The 12,497-nt window shown below is 54.2% G+C and overlaps 1 protein-coding gene across 1 annotated transcript in view; it reads right to left on the bottom strand.

Annotated features, from left to right (window-relative positions):
- The window catches only part of AFAP1L1 (actin filament associated protein 1 like 1), a 44,284-nt gene that overhangs the window by 18,153 nt on the left and 13,634 nt on the right, over positions 1 to 12,497 (bottom strand). The window contains exons 8-14 of the mRNA XM_075542710.1: positions 8,569 to 8,748; positions 6,235 to 6,327; positions 5,119 to 5,212; positions 4,825 to 4,977; positions 3,167 to 3,378; positions 795 to 940; positions 173 to 245 (exon numbers count right to left, since the gene is read on the bottom strand). Of these exons, the coding sequence (XP_075398825.1) occupies positions 173 to 245; positions 795 to 940; positions 3,167 to 3,378; positions 4,825 to 4,977; positions 5,119 to 5,212; positions 6,235 to 6,327; positions 8,569 to 8,748 (951 nt within the window). The remainder of the gene's footprint in view (positions 1 to 172; positions 246 to 794; positions 941 to 3,166; positions 3,379 to 4,824; positions 4,978 to 5,118; positions 5,213 to 6,234; positions 6,328 to 8,568; positions 8,749 to 12,497) is intronic.

The raw sequence follows: 12,497 nt of genomic DNA, 5'->3' as shown, positions 1-12,497 counted from the left end.
CACTCACTGTCTGTGATAAGAAAGGACTCATCACAGGCTGCTGTGACACCAAGGGACCTCTCTGAGGCTAAGGAAACAAGGGGCAGCCAGGGAAAGAGAGAGGGGACGGACCCTCACTGACCAGGGCCCTTTGCCCTGTCCCCCCCACCCCCCAGGCATCCCGGGTCAGTACCTGCACCTTTTCATATGGAACATCATCATAGACGTGGGGTTCAGGCCACGCATTCTGGCAGGAGCGTGCATAGCTGCAAAACAGACGGGCCAAGGGAGGGGGCAACACTGCCGCACGGGCTTCGACCTGAGCGGTCATTCCTCTGAGAGGCAGGACGGTTCTGATGGTGGGCACGGCAGTTGGCTGCATTGCCACAGAGGCTTTAGAGGGAGGGGCTGTCTCAGAGACAGACGGGGAGCCACTGTCAACAGGAGGAGGCCACCTCTACCCAGAGAACAGCAGCCACACCAATGTCCCAGCAGCTCTGCCAGGCCTGCACTCTGTGTCCCAGCCGCACGCCTGCCAGCATGTCCCAGGGGCTGAGAGCTTAAGGTCCCCCTGGCACAAGGACAGGGCCCAGTCATGACCTCTACCCTTGCTCCTTCCACCACAGTGTCCTCCGGGAGAGGGCAACCCCTCTGGCTGGCTCCCACCTGGCTGGAGGAGAAGGGCACCCAGAGGGGCTTCCCAAGGTAGTAGTCCTTGGCAGCTCACCGTCCCTTCCCCACCCAAACCCCATGCCCGAGGCCGGCCACTGAGCGCCGGAGAGGGATGACCAAGAAGGCAGCAGGCCGAGTCTTACAGGAAGGAGTTGCGACCCGCACTGATGATGCTCGTTAAGGTCTCCACGTCCACGTAGTCGTAGTGCAGCGCCTCAGGGGTGACTCGGGAGCCCGTCTCCACCAGCAGCAGGCCCAGCCAGCGGCCCATGTCTGAGGAGCAGCTGGCCTGGGGGTGGGGTGGGGTGGGAGGGGAGGCACAGTTGTTCACCGGGGCTGCCCCGGCCCTGCTCACTTCCTCCCAACCCAGATACCTACAAGGACCTGCCGCAAACCCAGCACGTGAGGCTCACAAAGGATTAGGGCAAGAACACCCCTCTAGAAATCCCTCACGCTGGTCAGGTCTCTGCTCAAAGGCCACCTCCCCGGGGAGGCCCTCCAGGACACCTCTCCCAGGTAGCATGTCCTCTCTATCCTCAGGACCTTCCCAAACCCTCCCACGGGAGAACGGCATTGAGGTTGTTCACGGAATTATGTCTTACGTCGCCAAAAATTTGAATTGGTAATTAAATGAAGTAGCAGGACTCGCCATTTCAGCCATCGCCACCCCCTCGGTTTTAGTGCCATGCAGTCTGTTCCTCACGCTGTTCCGCCATCCCCCAATCTTCCGCCGACTTCTTATCACAGATAGGAGGCTCTCGCATCGCCCAATTTCCCCCTTCGCATTACAACTGCCCAATCATTACTCACATACAGGACGATCTTCACACTGAGGTTAGTTACCATGCGAAGATTGGTATCGTAAGATCGACTTACCACGCAGAAGCCGAATGTGAATAAAGGAAGCACACTTTCTGCCAGAAAGCCCCACCCACTCAAATAAGCCAAGGGAAATGAGAAGCCATCTCAAACACCCGCCAAGGGAGCCACAGAGGCCCCCCTCTTTGAAAGGGAGGAGCGAGGGAGACAGCAGGTTCTGGGTTCAGAGAACAAGACCAAGAAGCCTGGTTTTACGTCTAGGGCTGCGGCCAGTCCTCTGTGGACCGTGGATGAAGCACTTTCTGCTGCCCGGGCCTCAGTTTCCTTATTTGTCATATGACCCGGGGCCAGCAACTCCCTAGCAGACGAAAGCCTTTTTATTTTTTAAGATCACTTTATTGGGGCTCCTGCAGCTCTTATAACAATTCATACATCAATTGTATCAGGCATATTTACACCTATGTTGACATCACTATATGCTAAACATTTACATACTATTTGAGCCCTTGGTATCAGCTCCTCTTTTTACCCTCCCTTCCCCCTTTCCACCCTCAGGACCCCTTAATACAGTGGTTCTCAACCTGTGGGTTGTGACCCCTTTGGGGGTCGAAGGACCCTTTCATAGGGGTCACCCAATTCATAACAGTAGCAAAAGACAGTGATGAAGTAGCAATGAAAATAATTTTATGCTTATGGATTGTGATAAGAGTTGTATGAGCCCCTAATAAAATATTTAAAAAATAATAATAATTTTATGTTTGGGGGGTCACCACCACATAAGGAACTATATTACAGGGTTGAGGCATGAGGAAGGTAGAGAACCACTGCCTTAATTATAAATTATTGTTAATTTCATATCCTACACCCACTGCTGTCTCCTTTTCCCCTCTTGTCCCCACCTCCCCCCACCTTCCTGTCGACCCCTGCTGACAGACTAAAACTTCTACCCCTGCACCGCCTTCTTGGCAGTGTGAGGGGCAGTTATTCATAGTTTGCCCAGAGTTAGCTCTTCTCATTAAATTCCCACCAGCAGAAGCACCGAGGTGCTCGGCACCATCTGGGGGAGAGCTCAGTGCCGTGGGGAGAAGGACAAGAGCCCGTGATTGTACTCAGCCACTGGGCACAAATGTTACGGTGCGCTGACTATATGCTGGGGAGCCCTTGTGTAATGGTTCCACCTTGGGCTAGTAAGCACAGGGCCAGCAGTTCAGAACCACCAGCCACTCGGAGGGAGAAAGATGAGGCTATCTATTCTCATAAAGAGTCACGGACTCAGAAACTCAGAGGGATGCTTCTACTTTGTCCTCTAGGGTCACTGTGAGTTGGAATGGACTCGAGGGCAGCGAGTCCTATATGCCGGGCATCGTGCTGCGTCCTGGGAAAGCACTGAATGCAGAAACAATCCGGTTACTGCCTTCATTGAGCTTAAAGATTTCAACCCCATATGGGGAGAAGTCTTTCTAAACAGGTGAGATGCTCCATGGGCTAAGTAGGTTCCTTTGGAAGGCTCTGCTTTATCTCAGGGGTGGGAGTGGGGGACACTTGGTAGCAAGGCTTGATCGGGTTCCAGAAACTTCTTGAGAGGGTTTGGACTAAACTAGATACCTATTTGGTACGGGGTCCTATGGTGAAAGAGAGAACACACCCTAAGCCCGGGATGTCCTGTCACCAAGGCCACCCAGACCCTCCCTCTCACCTCCAAGATGGCGACCTCCTGCCGGTTGCGCAAGATCCTGAAGGCAAATGGGTGTCTGGGCCCGAAGCCCGGGGCCACCTCGCAGCCGCAGAGGGCGATGGCGTTCACGTGGGTCCGCAGGTCTGTGCGGTCCTTGTGGAAGTACAGAGTGCCGCACTTCAGGCGGCACCAGCGTTCCTTCCAGCCCTGGTTCACCAGCACGTTCAGATAGCCTAGGGGGCGTTGCCGGGGAGATAGCGGTGAGACCCGGGCGTGGGGACGCAAGGCAGTGCACAGGTCAGAGGGCAGAGGGGGACGCTGTCGCCCAGCTCCAACACCGGCCTTCTGGGTCCCAGACCAACCCGCTGCCTCCTGCCTGCGACCTCAGCTGCCCTCCCTCCGCGCTTGGGCCCTGCGCATGAATGGCAGTCTCTCGGTGGTGCAGATGGCTAATGTGCTGGGGGTGGGGGCCGTGGGGGACTAATAAAAAATGGGAGCTAGAGTTCAGAGGTGCCGCTGAAAGCCCATGGATCCCAGTTCTACTCCGACACACCTGGAGCCACCATGAGTTGCGGTCAACTTGAGGGCAACTGGGGTACTAACCTCCAGGTTATCAGTTCAAAACCACCAACCTCTCCTTGGGAGAAAGACGAGGCTTTCTATTCCCATAAAGAGTTTTCGTCTCCAAAACCCAGAGGGGCAGGTCTGCCCTGTCCTAGAAGTCAGACCCGGTTGCTATGGTCTGACTCACTGGACGGCAGTGAGACTAGCACGGATAAGGGCATTGCTCGCTGGCGCACAGCGTGTGGGTCTGATCAAGGTTGGTGGAAAGGGCAGTGATGTCTGCTATCACTGATGCATCAACACAGCTCTCTGCTCTCAGCTTTGCACTTAAATTACCCAGAAAAGAGCGGATGAGGCTGCCACCTAGTGGCAGTGAGCGGGACAGAAACAGGCAGCCGCTGCACAGGCTGGGCACAGGAAGGCTGCAGGGTTGAGGATTCTTTCTTAAGGCTTTAAAACCATGCGCTTTTATACCAAACCTCCCTCTCCCCCAAACCCACTGCATCGAGTCGGATTGTGACTCCGTGATCCTAGAAGGACAGGGCACAACTAACTGCCCCTGTGGGTTTCTGAGAATGCAAATCTTTACAGGAGAGGAAAGCCACATCTTTCTCGGAGCGGCCTGCGGTTCAAACTGCTGACTTTGCAGATAGCAGCCCAATGTGTAAGCACTATTTTTTCAGGGTAAGCAGAATATTTCTGCAGCTCCTGTATGCAATCGATTGGATTCCAGTCTGTGGGACACTGGATTTACATGAACAACATAATGCGTGTTCCCCTCTGAGACACTTGTCATCCGCCTTTAAGACCCGAGAATGCTTCCTAATTTATACATGTAGCATGCTGTCCGGTGGAGAGGGTGGCTGGTACTCTCCTCCCGTCATAGTGGAGGAAGCGGAGGCCTCCAGGGAGCAGAGAACTATGCCTCTGTTGGCATTGGAAGACAGTGATCGCAGGGTGGGCAGGGCAGCTCCCAGCTGCTCGCTCCTTCCCCTGTCTCTGGGTTTGGGATGGACAAGGCAGGGAGGGGCTCGTGCCTCCTCTCCGGGAGCTCAGGTGGACCGGGCCTGGGCTCTCTTCCTCCCCCTGCTCCCTGCCCTGTGGCTGGTACCCACCACAGCACGGGACGTCCTCCTCGGCAGAGGACGTCTGCAGCTCGTCCGCCAGCGCCTTCTTCTTGGAGAAGCTAATGATGCGGGTGATCTTCCGGCCCGCGGCCCTGCTCATGGAGCCCTTCAGCTCGGCCAGACTGCTCTTCTTCCCTCGGCCTGCTGCCACCGAGACGGGTCAGGGGCCGGAGGGAGCCCCAGGTCCGGTCGCATCCACCCCAGCCTTCCTGGCGGTCTCTGGAGGAGACCTGATCTGCCACCATGCGCCCCTCCCAGCCAGGGACCCTGGGAGGCTCCTACCGTGCTCACAGGCTTCCCGGCGGCCGAGGGTAGAGCTGTTGTCACCCACGCCCAGGCTGTCAGAGTCCGAGGTCCGCTTCTCTTGGGACAGTCTCTGGGGAGGGGCAGAGGCAGCCCCACATCAGACGGCCCACTCAGGAGCACCCCTTTCGGGGGTTCAAACCCACAGCCAACAACCACTTCTCTGCAGTTGCCCTTTGCCCCAGGGCCCCGGAGGCCAGTGGTGAGTGAGGCGCGATTGTGTTCTCCTGGTCTACTGGTGTGTGTGTGTCTGTGTGTGTGTGTGTGTGAAGCCATTTATTAGAATGCATTGAGACAAATAAATGTCCTCAGGGTTTGGACTGTATTTGATGGGTGCCAGGGAGCTGGGGGAGGGGAAGGGGCATTTAACCAGCGTGGTGATGTCATAAAAGTAGGCACAGGAGAGTGCCTTCCTGTCCCGGTTGACACGGCATGGGACGATCAAGAAGGCAGGGAGGTGATTGGTCAGACACTTTCCAGGTTGTTGCCTCAGGGACATGTGAGCGGCGATGAGATAGATAGCCCATTATGACCCTGGCTTGGGCCAGAGGGTGGCCAGCACCCATTTCCCACTTGATGACTTCACTGCCGGCCAACATTATTTTTACTCAATGTGCCGACTCTGGACCAATGGCTCATTCAATCCTGCTCCCTCGTGTGCTGTGGCTGACGTGCCTCCTCGGTACTACAAGGAAGTCCCTGGGCCGGTCAGCCGTCAGCTTGCTGTTTGTGCCCTGAGTCACTTCCGACCCCTAGCACCCTGTGCCCAGCAGAAGGAAACACCCTGCTCCGGCACCATCCTCACCCGGGTTACGTCTGCGTCTACTGTGGCAGCCACGGGGTCAGTCCATCTCCTCACTGCCCTTCTCCACCAGGCATGCGGTCCCTCTCCAGGGACTGGTCTCTGCTGGTAACCAGGCCCAGGCATGTGCGAGGAAGTCTCGCCATCCTTGCCTCTAAGGAGCACTCTGGCATTTGCTTAGTAGGCATGGATGGAGCAGCTGTAGTCGTGCCAGCTTTGCTGGGCACTGGCCCTCACCACGTGACTTGGGGCATGATCCACACTGCGGTCCCTCTACCTTGTACCCGATGTACCTTGTCCGTGTCCACCTTGCACAGGAGGATTGGGGACCGGGGGACCTCCACGCCCTCCGCTGCTCCCACGGGCTTGCTGACATCTCGAATGACCTGTGGAGGACATACAGTGTGGGCGGGTGGGCAGAGCAGGGAGGGGAGCAGAGGGGGCAGGTGAGGCCATGCGGTCGGGACCATCAAACAGGAGGGGTCCGGGCCACTGGGGAGGAGAGAAGGGTGGACGTGGCTGCCGGCCACCTGCTGGGTGTGTCAGGTATGCAAGGCTTTCTCTGGTATCTGTCTCCTGGAGCGGAAAGGACACGGGACTGCGAAACAAGAGGCTTGGTTTCAGGACCTGGCTGCACCGCTAATCAGTGGTGTGGTCCTGGGGAAGCGCCCAGCCCTGGCCTCCACATCCGTCCTTGCTTAGTGTTCTGTGAGGGCCTGTGAGCCAAGCGACATGAGAGCAAGGAGTCCCCTACGTGGTGAGGGCCTCCTCCCTGTCACCAGGTCAGCGCTCCCCATGTGGGTGGCGTGGCGCCTGGAGCTGCTGCCTCCATTTCAGGTGGCACCACGCAGCCCCCGGACTGGTCCTCACTCCCCAAGGCCACACCACAGTGAGCATCCAGGTCATCAAACAATGGCGGCCACCCTGCTGCTCACAACGAGGGGGCTCACGCGGTGTCCCCTTCCTGTTCCCACAGCACGCTGGTGGGTATGGAGCATGGTGACCCTCGACTTACAGAAGAGGGTGTCGAGACAGCGAGGGGAGGCTGCCTGCCAGTGGCACCGGTGGCCCAAGCCAAGTGCAGACAGAGTGGCTGCCAGCTCTTAACTTCTGGGCTGATGGCTCCCAGGTGGGGGCGCAAGGTAGATCCCCAACTCAGGTCGAGGGCGCCTTCCTGGGACCCATCAGCCTCTGCACTTGGAGCCTCTCTCCCTCTCTTCCGCTCCTCAGACAGAAGCAGCTGGGGACATAGCGAACATGCTGGCGGGACAGGTGGCAATCACAGGAAGGAAGGGAGGGGGGCGTGTGACTGCATTGTTCCAGCAGGAAGATCCCCGGTGGAGAGAGAAAGGCATCCCAGAAAATAAAACTGAGGACCTGGGGGGGAGGGGAGGCGGGCGGCAGCAGCACCCCAGTGATCCAGCACTCACTGCCTGGTGGGCACCCTGCGAAGCATTCCCTGTAATCCTGACACTCCTGAGATCCATTATACAGATGAGATAACTGAGGCCCAGAGAGGCCCAGTCATTTGCTGGAGGTCATTGCCAGCGGCCTTTATGCTTGAATCTATGTGCCACCCCCCTCCCCACCCCCATGACCATGGCCCCTCGCCGGCACAGTTCTGAGTCACGTGGAGAGGGAGCAGGGTGGTGGTGTAGTTTGTGGTCATTGGGGGCAGGCTCATCTGCGACCTTCTAATCCTGCCTCCAACCATTTTGCTAGGTGACATTTGGGAAACCACTACAGCCCTCTGTGCCCAGTCTCCTCCTCTGGAGAATGGGAAGAATAACAGTCCCACTGCAACGAGCGCATGTAAAACTCTCAATGTCACGTGGGACAGGGTGCACAGTGAGGGCTCAGCGCTGCGTGATCCCATTGTGCTGCCGAGCTCACAGACGCAGGCCCTGGACCACAGGTGGAAGTTAGAAGGAGGCACATTTTTGCCTTTTCTTTTTAAGGATTAATCTATCTAATGATTTTTTTTAAATTAAAAGAGCCTTTTATTGGGGGCTCTTACACAATCCATACATCCATTGTGTCAAGCATATTTGTACATATGTTGCCACCATTATTTTGTAAAGATTTACTTTCTATTGAGCCCTGGGTATCAGCTTCTCCTCTCTCACGATTGAGTTAGTTTTTCTCAGTAGGTTCTTGTCGTGAGGTGCCATTGAGTTGGTTCCAACCCCTAGCGGCTCTATCTATGTTCAACAGAATGGCCGCCGCCTGGCCCTGCACCATCCTTTGTGGCAGCCACTGTCAATCCATCTTGCCCGAGGTCTTACTCCTTTTCACTTCCCCAATACTTTACCAAGCATGGCGTCCTGCGCCAGGGCCTGTCTCTCCTGATAGGTGGGTAGGAAGTGGTAAAGCCCATAGGAGGGGTGTTAGGTGATTCTAGTAACTGGAAGGAACACAGGCTTCCAGGATGAGCTGTAATCTGGGAGTTATCCAGGACCTGTTTCCACACAGAAGCCTTAGAGAATGGGCAGGTCTTGGGCTCAGGCCACTGATGCCCCATCCCATGGAGTGAGACCTGGTTCTTCTGGGGACACTGTAGACTAGGCCTGGGGAGGAGGGAAAGCTCTGGTGGGCAGAGGGTGGGAGAGGGCAGCAGTTTCCCCTACCTTCAGCCACTCCTCAGCCTGCTCCCGGCTCTGCAGGGCCAGCACCAGGATCTCAGCACCCGCCTGGGAAAAACGCAGCTCATGCCTCTTGTGTCGGCTGTCCTTGGGCATGTAGGTGACACTGCAGGTGTCCAGGGCCAGTCTTAGATGTGGCTGTCTGTCCTTGGAGCTTTTATAGCACTGGGAAGGGAGAGAAGGGGTCAGGCCTCCCGGAGGGAAGGGGAAGGAGAGACATACACTCACTTTTTCTATTTGCAGCTCTTATACATAGAAAATCCCAAAGATTCAGTAAGAAAATCACAAGAACTGTTAAAAGATTCAGTAACAGGTCAGAGTACAAGGTTGACAAAAATCAATTGTACTCTTTTACACTAACACCGAGAGCTCCCAAAAGGAAACCAGGAAAAATACAATTCAGGATAGCAACCCAAAGGATGAATTTCTTAGGAATAAGATAATAGCGATGAGTACAAGATTGAAGAAAATGTTCTCGAGCTGTTTGTGGTGATGATTGTACAGTTCTTGATGTGACTGAACCGTTAAATTGTACGATATGTGAATTATATGCCAATAAAACTATTGGGGGGTGGAGAGAAATACTTAGGAATAGATCTAACCAGGGACAGAAAAGACCTATACAAATAAAACTACTAAACACTACTATAAGAAATCCAGAGGGAGAGAGGAGCAGGGAGGGATGGGAAAAAATGAGGAGCTGATACCAAGGGCTCAAGTAGAAAGAAAATGTTTTGAGAATGATGAGGGCAACAAATGTACAAATGTGCTTGACACAATGGATGTGTGTATGGATTGTGATAGGAGTTGTATGAGCCCCCAATAAAATGATTTAAAAAAAAGAAATCCAAAGAAAACTACATAAATGGAAGCATATACTATACTCATGGATAGGAAGATTTTAATATTGTGAAAATGTTAATGCTTCCCAAATGAATCTCCAGGTATAAGGAGATGCCAGTATCACCTTTTTCAGAGACGCACAAACTAATCCCGCTGTGCAGGGGAAGGAAGTCGTGGATGAGCACCACTGAAGCAGGGGTTGGAGGTGTCACATTTCTGACCTAGCCATGGTCGCCCTAAGAGCCTGGCACGGGTACAGCAGACACACTGACCAATGGAACAGCGCTGAGCACCCACAAGTGAGAGCATCCACCTATGGAGAGCTGAGTGCAGCCCTGATGGGACTGTTGGGGGAGCACTGGGCTGCTACCTACAGAAGCAGAGTCTAGGTTCAAACCCATCAGCTGCTTTGTAAGAGAAAGATGAGGCCATCTGCTCCCATAGAGAGCTACAGTTCTGGACACCCCACACAGGGCTGCCATCAGTTGGAATGAACTCAACGCATTGGGTGGGTTTGGGTATGGACACTGATACTTGGCAAAGGGCAGAAACTCATCCATGGGAAAGAAAGGGGCTCCTTAACAAGTGGTGCCGGCAAAACGGGATATTCTTTGGTAGAGAAATAACACAAAGCCCATATCTCACACTGTGTACAAAAGGGACCTCAGCATGGATCGGATGTGAAAGCTCAAACTATACAGCCCACCAATAAGAAAGTAGGACAAACCTAGGGCCTTAATATATGGCATGAACTCACTATCACGTGTAATTGAAAGCATATGACTTGGATCTCCTAAAAATTATGCATATTGAAAGATTTCACCAAAAGAGTAAAAAGAGAAACCCATACTGGCTGGGGTGGGGGTGAGAATGGGGGGAAAAGGGGACATTTGACAATGTCATATCCAACAAGGGACTACTATCTAAAATTTATGGAAAACTTCAACCTCAACAACGAAGAGACAGCTACCCAATTTAATCTTAAAATGAGCAGAGGACATGAACAGATACATCACCAAAGGAGACATTTACTGGAGGAAAGACGAGTAATGAAAATGCGTCCAAAGGACTCGTGAACTACGCAGGCAAACACCAGTCTCTACAACCCCAAGACCAGAAGAACCAGAAGGTGCCTGTCTACCACTATCCCTACCAACTGCTCTGAAAGGAATCACATCAGCAGGTCTTGGGCAGTGGGAGAAAACTTTGGAACAGAACTTAAAATCATAAGAGACTCAGTTTACTGGTCGAGTTGAGACTGGTGAGACACCCCTCCCCTCCCCCCAGTCTATGTTCCTTAGGCACCCTTCATGCCTGGAAAGTGAACTCACCCAGTGTTAGTATAATCAGCCACTTAAGCTCAAAAAGGTACACTTACCCAAGGGCAGAGGGATCGTAGGTTAAGGGGGAATGCAGACAGCAAAGGCGGGGACGAAATGGGGCAGTGATTGCAGTGGATGAGTTGAACCAAAATGTGCATCAATTGCTGAATGTGAAACTGATGGTCCACTCTGTAAGCCTCCACCTAACTCACGACAAAAAGTCAAAATAAAGGCATCAAAGCCACCAATATATGAAGCAATGCTTCCAATCGTTAGCTATTAGAGAGAAGGAAATAAAAAACAACAACGAGATAACATCTCATCCCAGCATTAATAACATAGCCCAAAAAGAGAAAGAAAAGAAGTCACACCCAGGAAACACCACTGCTCAGGAGGGTGCAGGGAGACTGGAAGGCTTGCCCTCCTGGTGGGACTGCAGTTACGACGCTTCCTTAAAGGGCTGGAAATGTCAACTACTAGGTACATCTCCCAGAGGAACAAGACCATGATACGAATGTGCACACCCAGCTTCCCTGCAGCACTCGTCACAGGAGTAAAAGTGTGGAAACAACCTAGATGCCCACCAATGGAAGAATGGACACACATGCACACAAGGGACTCCTACGGAACGCGATAGAAGAACCATGAATCTGCGAAACCTCTCGGAACACGGAGGGCGTCATGCTGAGTGAACTCAGTCCACCACAAAAGGATCCACATTGTATGCGACCACTACTCTAGAACGTCAAGAACATGTGTTCATACAGCAGGGGACCTTGGATGGGTAGCAGGGGCGGGGTGGGGGACAAATAAAAACAAAACAACAAAACAAACAAAGGTATAGAGAGAGGCCAGCTAGGAAGATGCACAGGGCATTCTGGGAGCTCAACGCTCAGGGGGGTGGTGTCTGTCTTCTTCATGGTGTGAAGACTGCGAAGTCACGCGGGGGAAACGGTGGGGAGGTGGGAAAAGAGCAGGCTGCCTCAGAGCTCGGCATGAGCGGAAGGAAGAGCAGAAAGGGTGACAGAAGCCCCAGGTCTTCCTGTTTCTAGAGGTTTGACTTTGGCCAAGCCATCTGGGCCCTGACTCTCCTGTGCTGCTGTAAAGCTGTCAGTGGATACCGCCCACGGCCCAGCTCCACGGGCACCAACGCCCAGTGAACAGTGGACTGCAGTGGACGAGGGGAGGGGCTTTGGGAGTGAGTGGAGGACTTCCACCCATGGCTGTTCTCCCCCAAACCTAGGCCCCCAGATGGGTCCCCACAGCTGCAGGCTGGGTGAGATGAGAGGGCGATGGTGTGCAGCAGGGACGCAGGGAGCTTTGACAGGTTGGGCCAATTTTGGCTGCGGCACGGCCACTGGCAGAAATCCACCCTGGAGAGCTCAGACCGCACCTTCTCACCGATTCCTGGACAGGGGCTGCTTCGGAATAAGGGCAGGGAAGAGGACCGGTCCGTGGCCAGCAGTGGCGTCCGGGGAGACAAGCTGTGGGAGTGTGTAGAACAGCAGCCCCGGGCCTGACCCAGGCTGCTTCCCACCCGGGTGGTGCGGAGTGGAGTCTTCCCCTCCCACAGGGCACCCCAGCCACCTGCTCCCCAGATGCTGGCAATGCTCACCGCCAAGGCACCATTCTGAAAAGCGGTCCGCAGTGAATAAAGAACAACTGGTTTATATGGAGTGGGAAACAGAAAACAAAAGGAGACCTGCATGGAAACAGTGCTGACCCTGGGCTGGCGCCAGCTCTGGGACC

Source organism: Tenrec ecaudatus, chromosome 2 (assembly GCF_050624435.1).
Source record: "Tenrec ecaudatus isolate mTenEca1 chromosome 2, mTenEca1.hap1, whole genome shotgun sequence".
Classification (NCBI taxonomy): Eukaryota; Metazoa; Chordata; class Mammalia; order Afrosoricida; family Tenrecidae; genus Tenrec; species Tenrec ecaudatus.
This window is presented reverse-complemented; position numbering and strand designations above follow the sequence as displayed.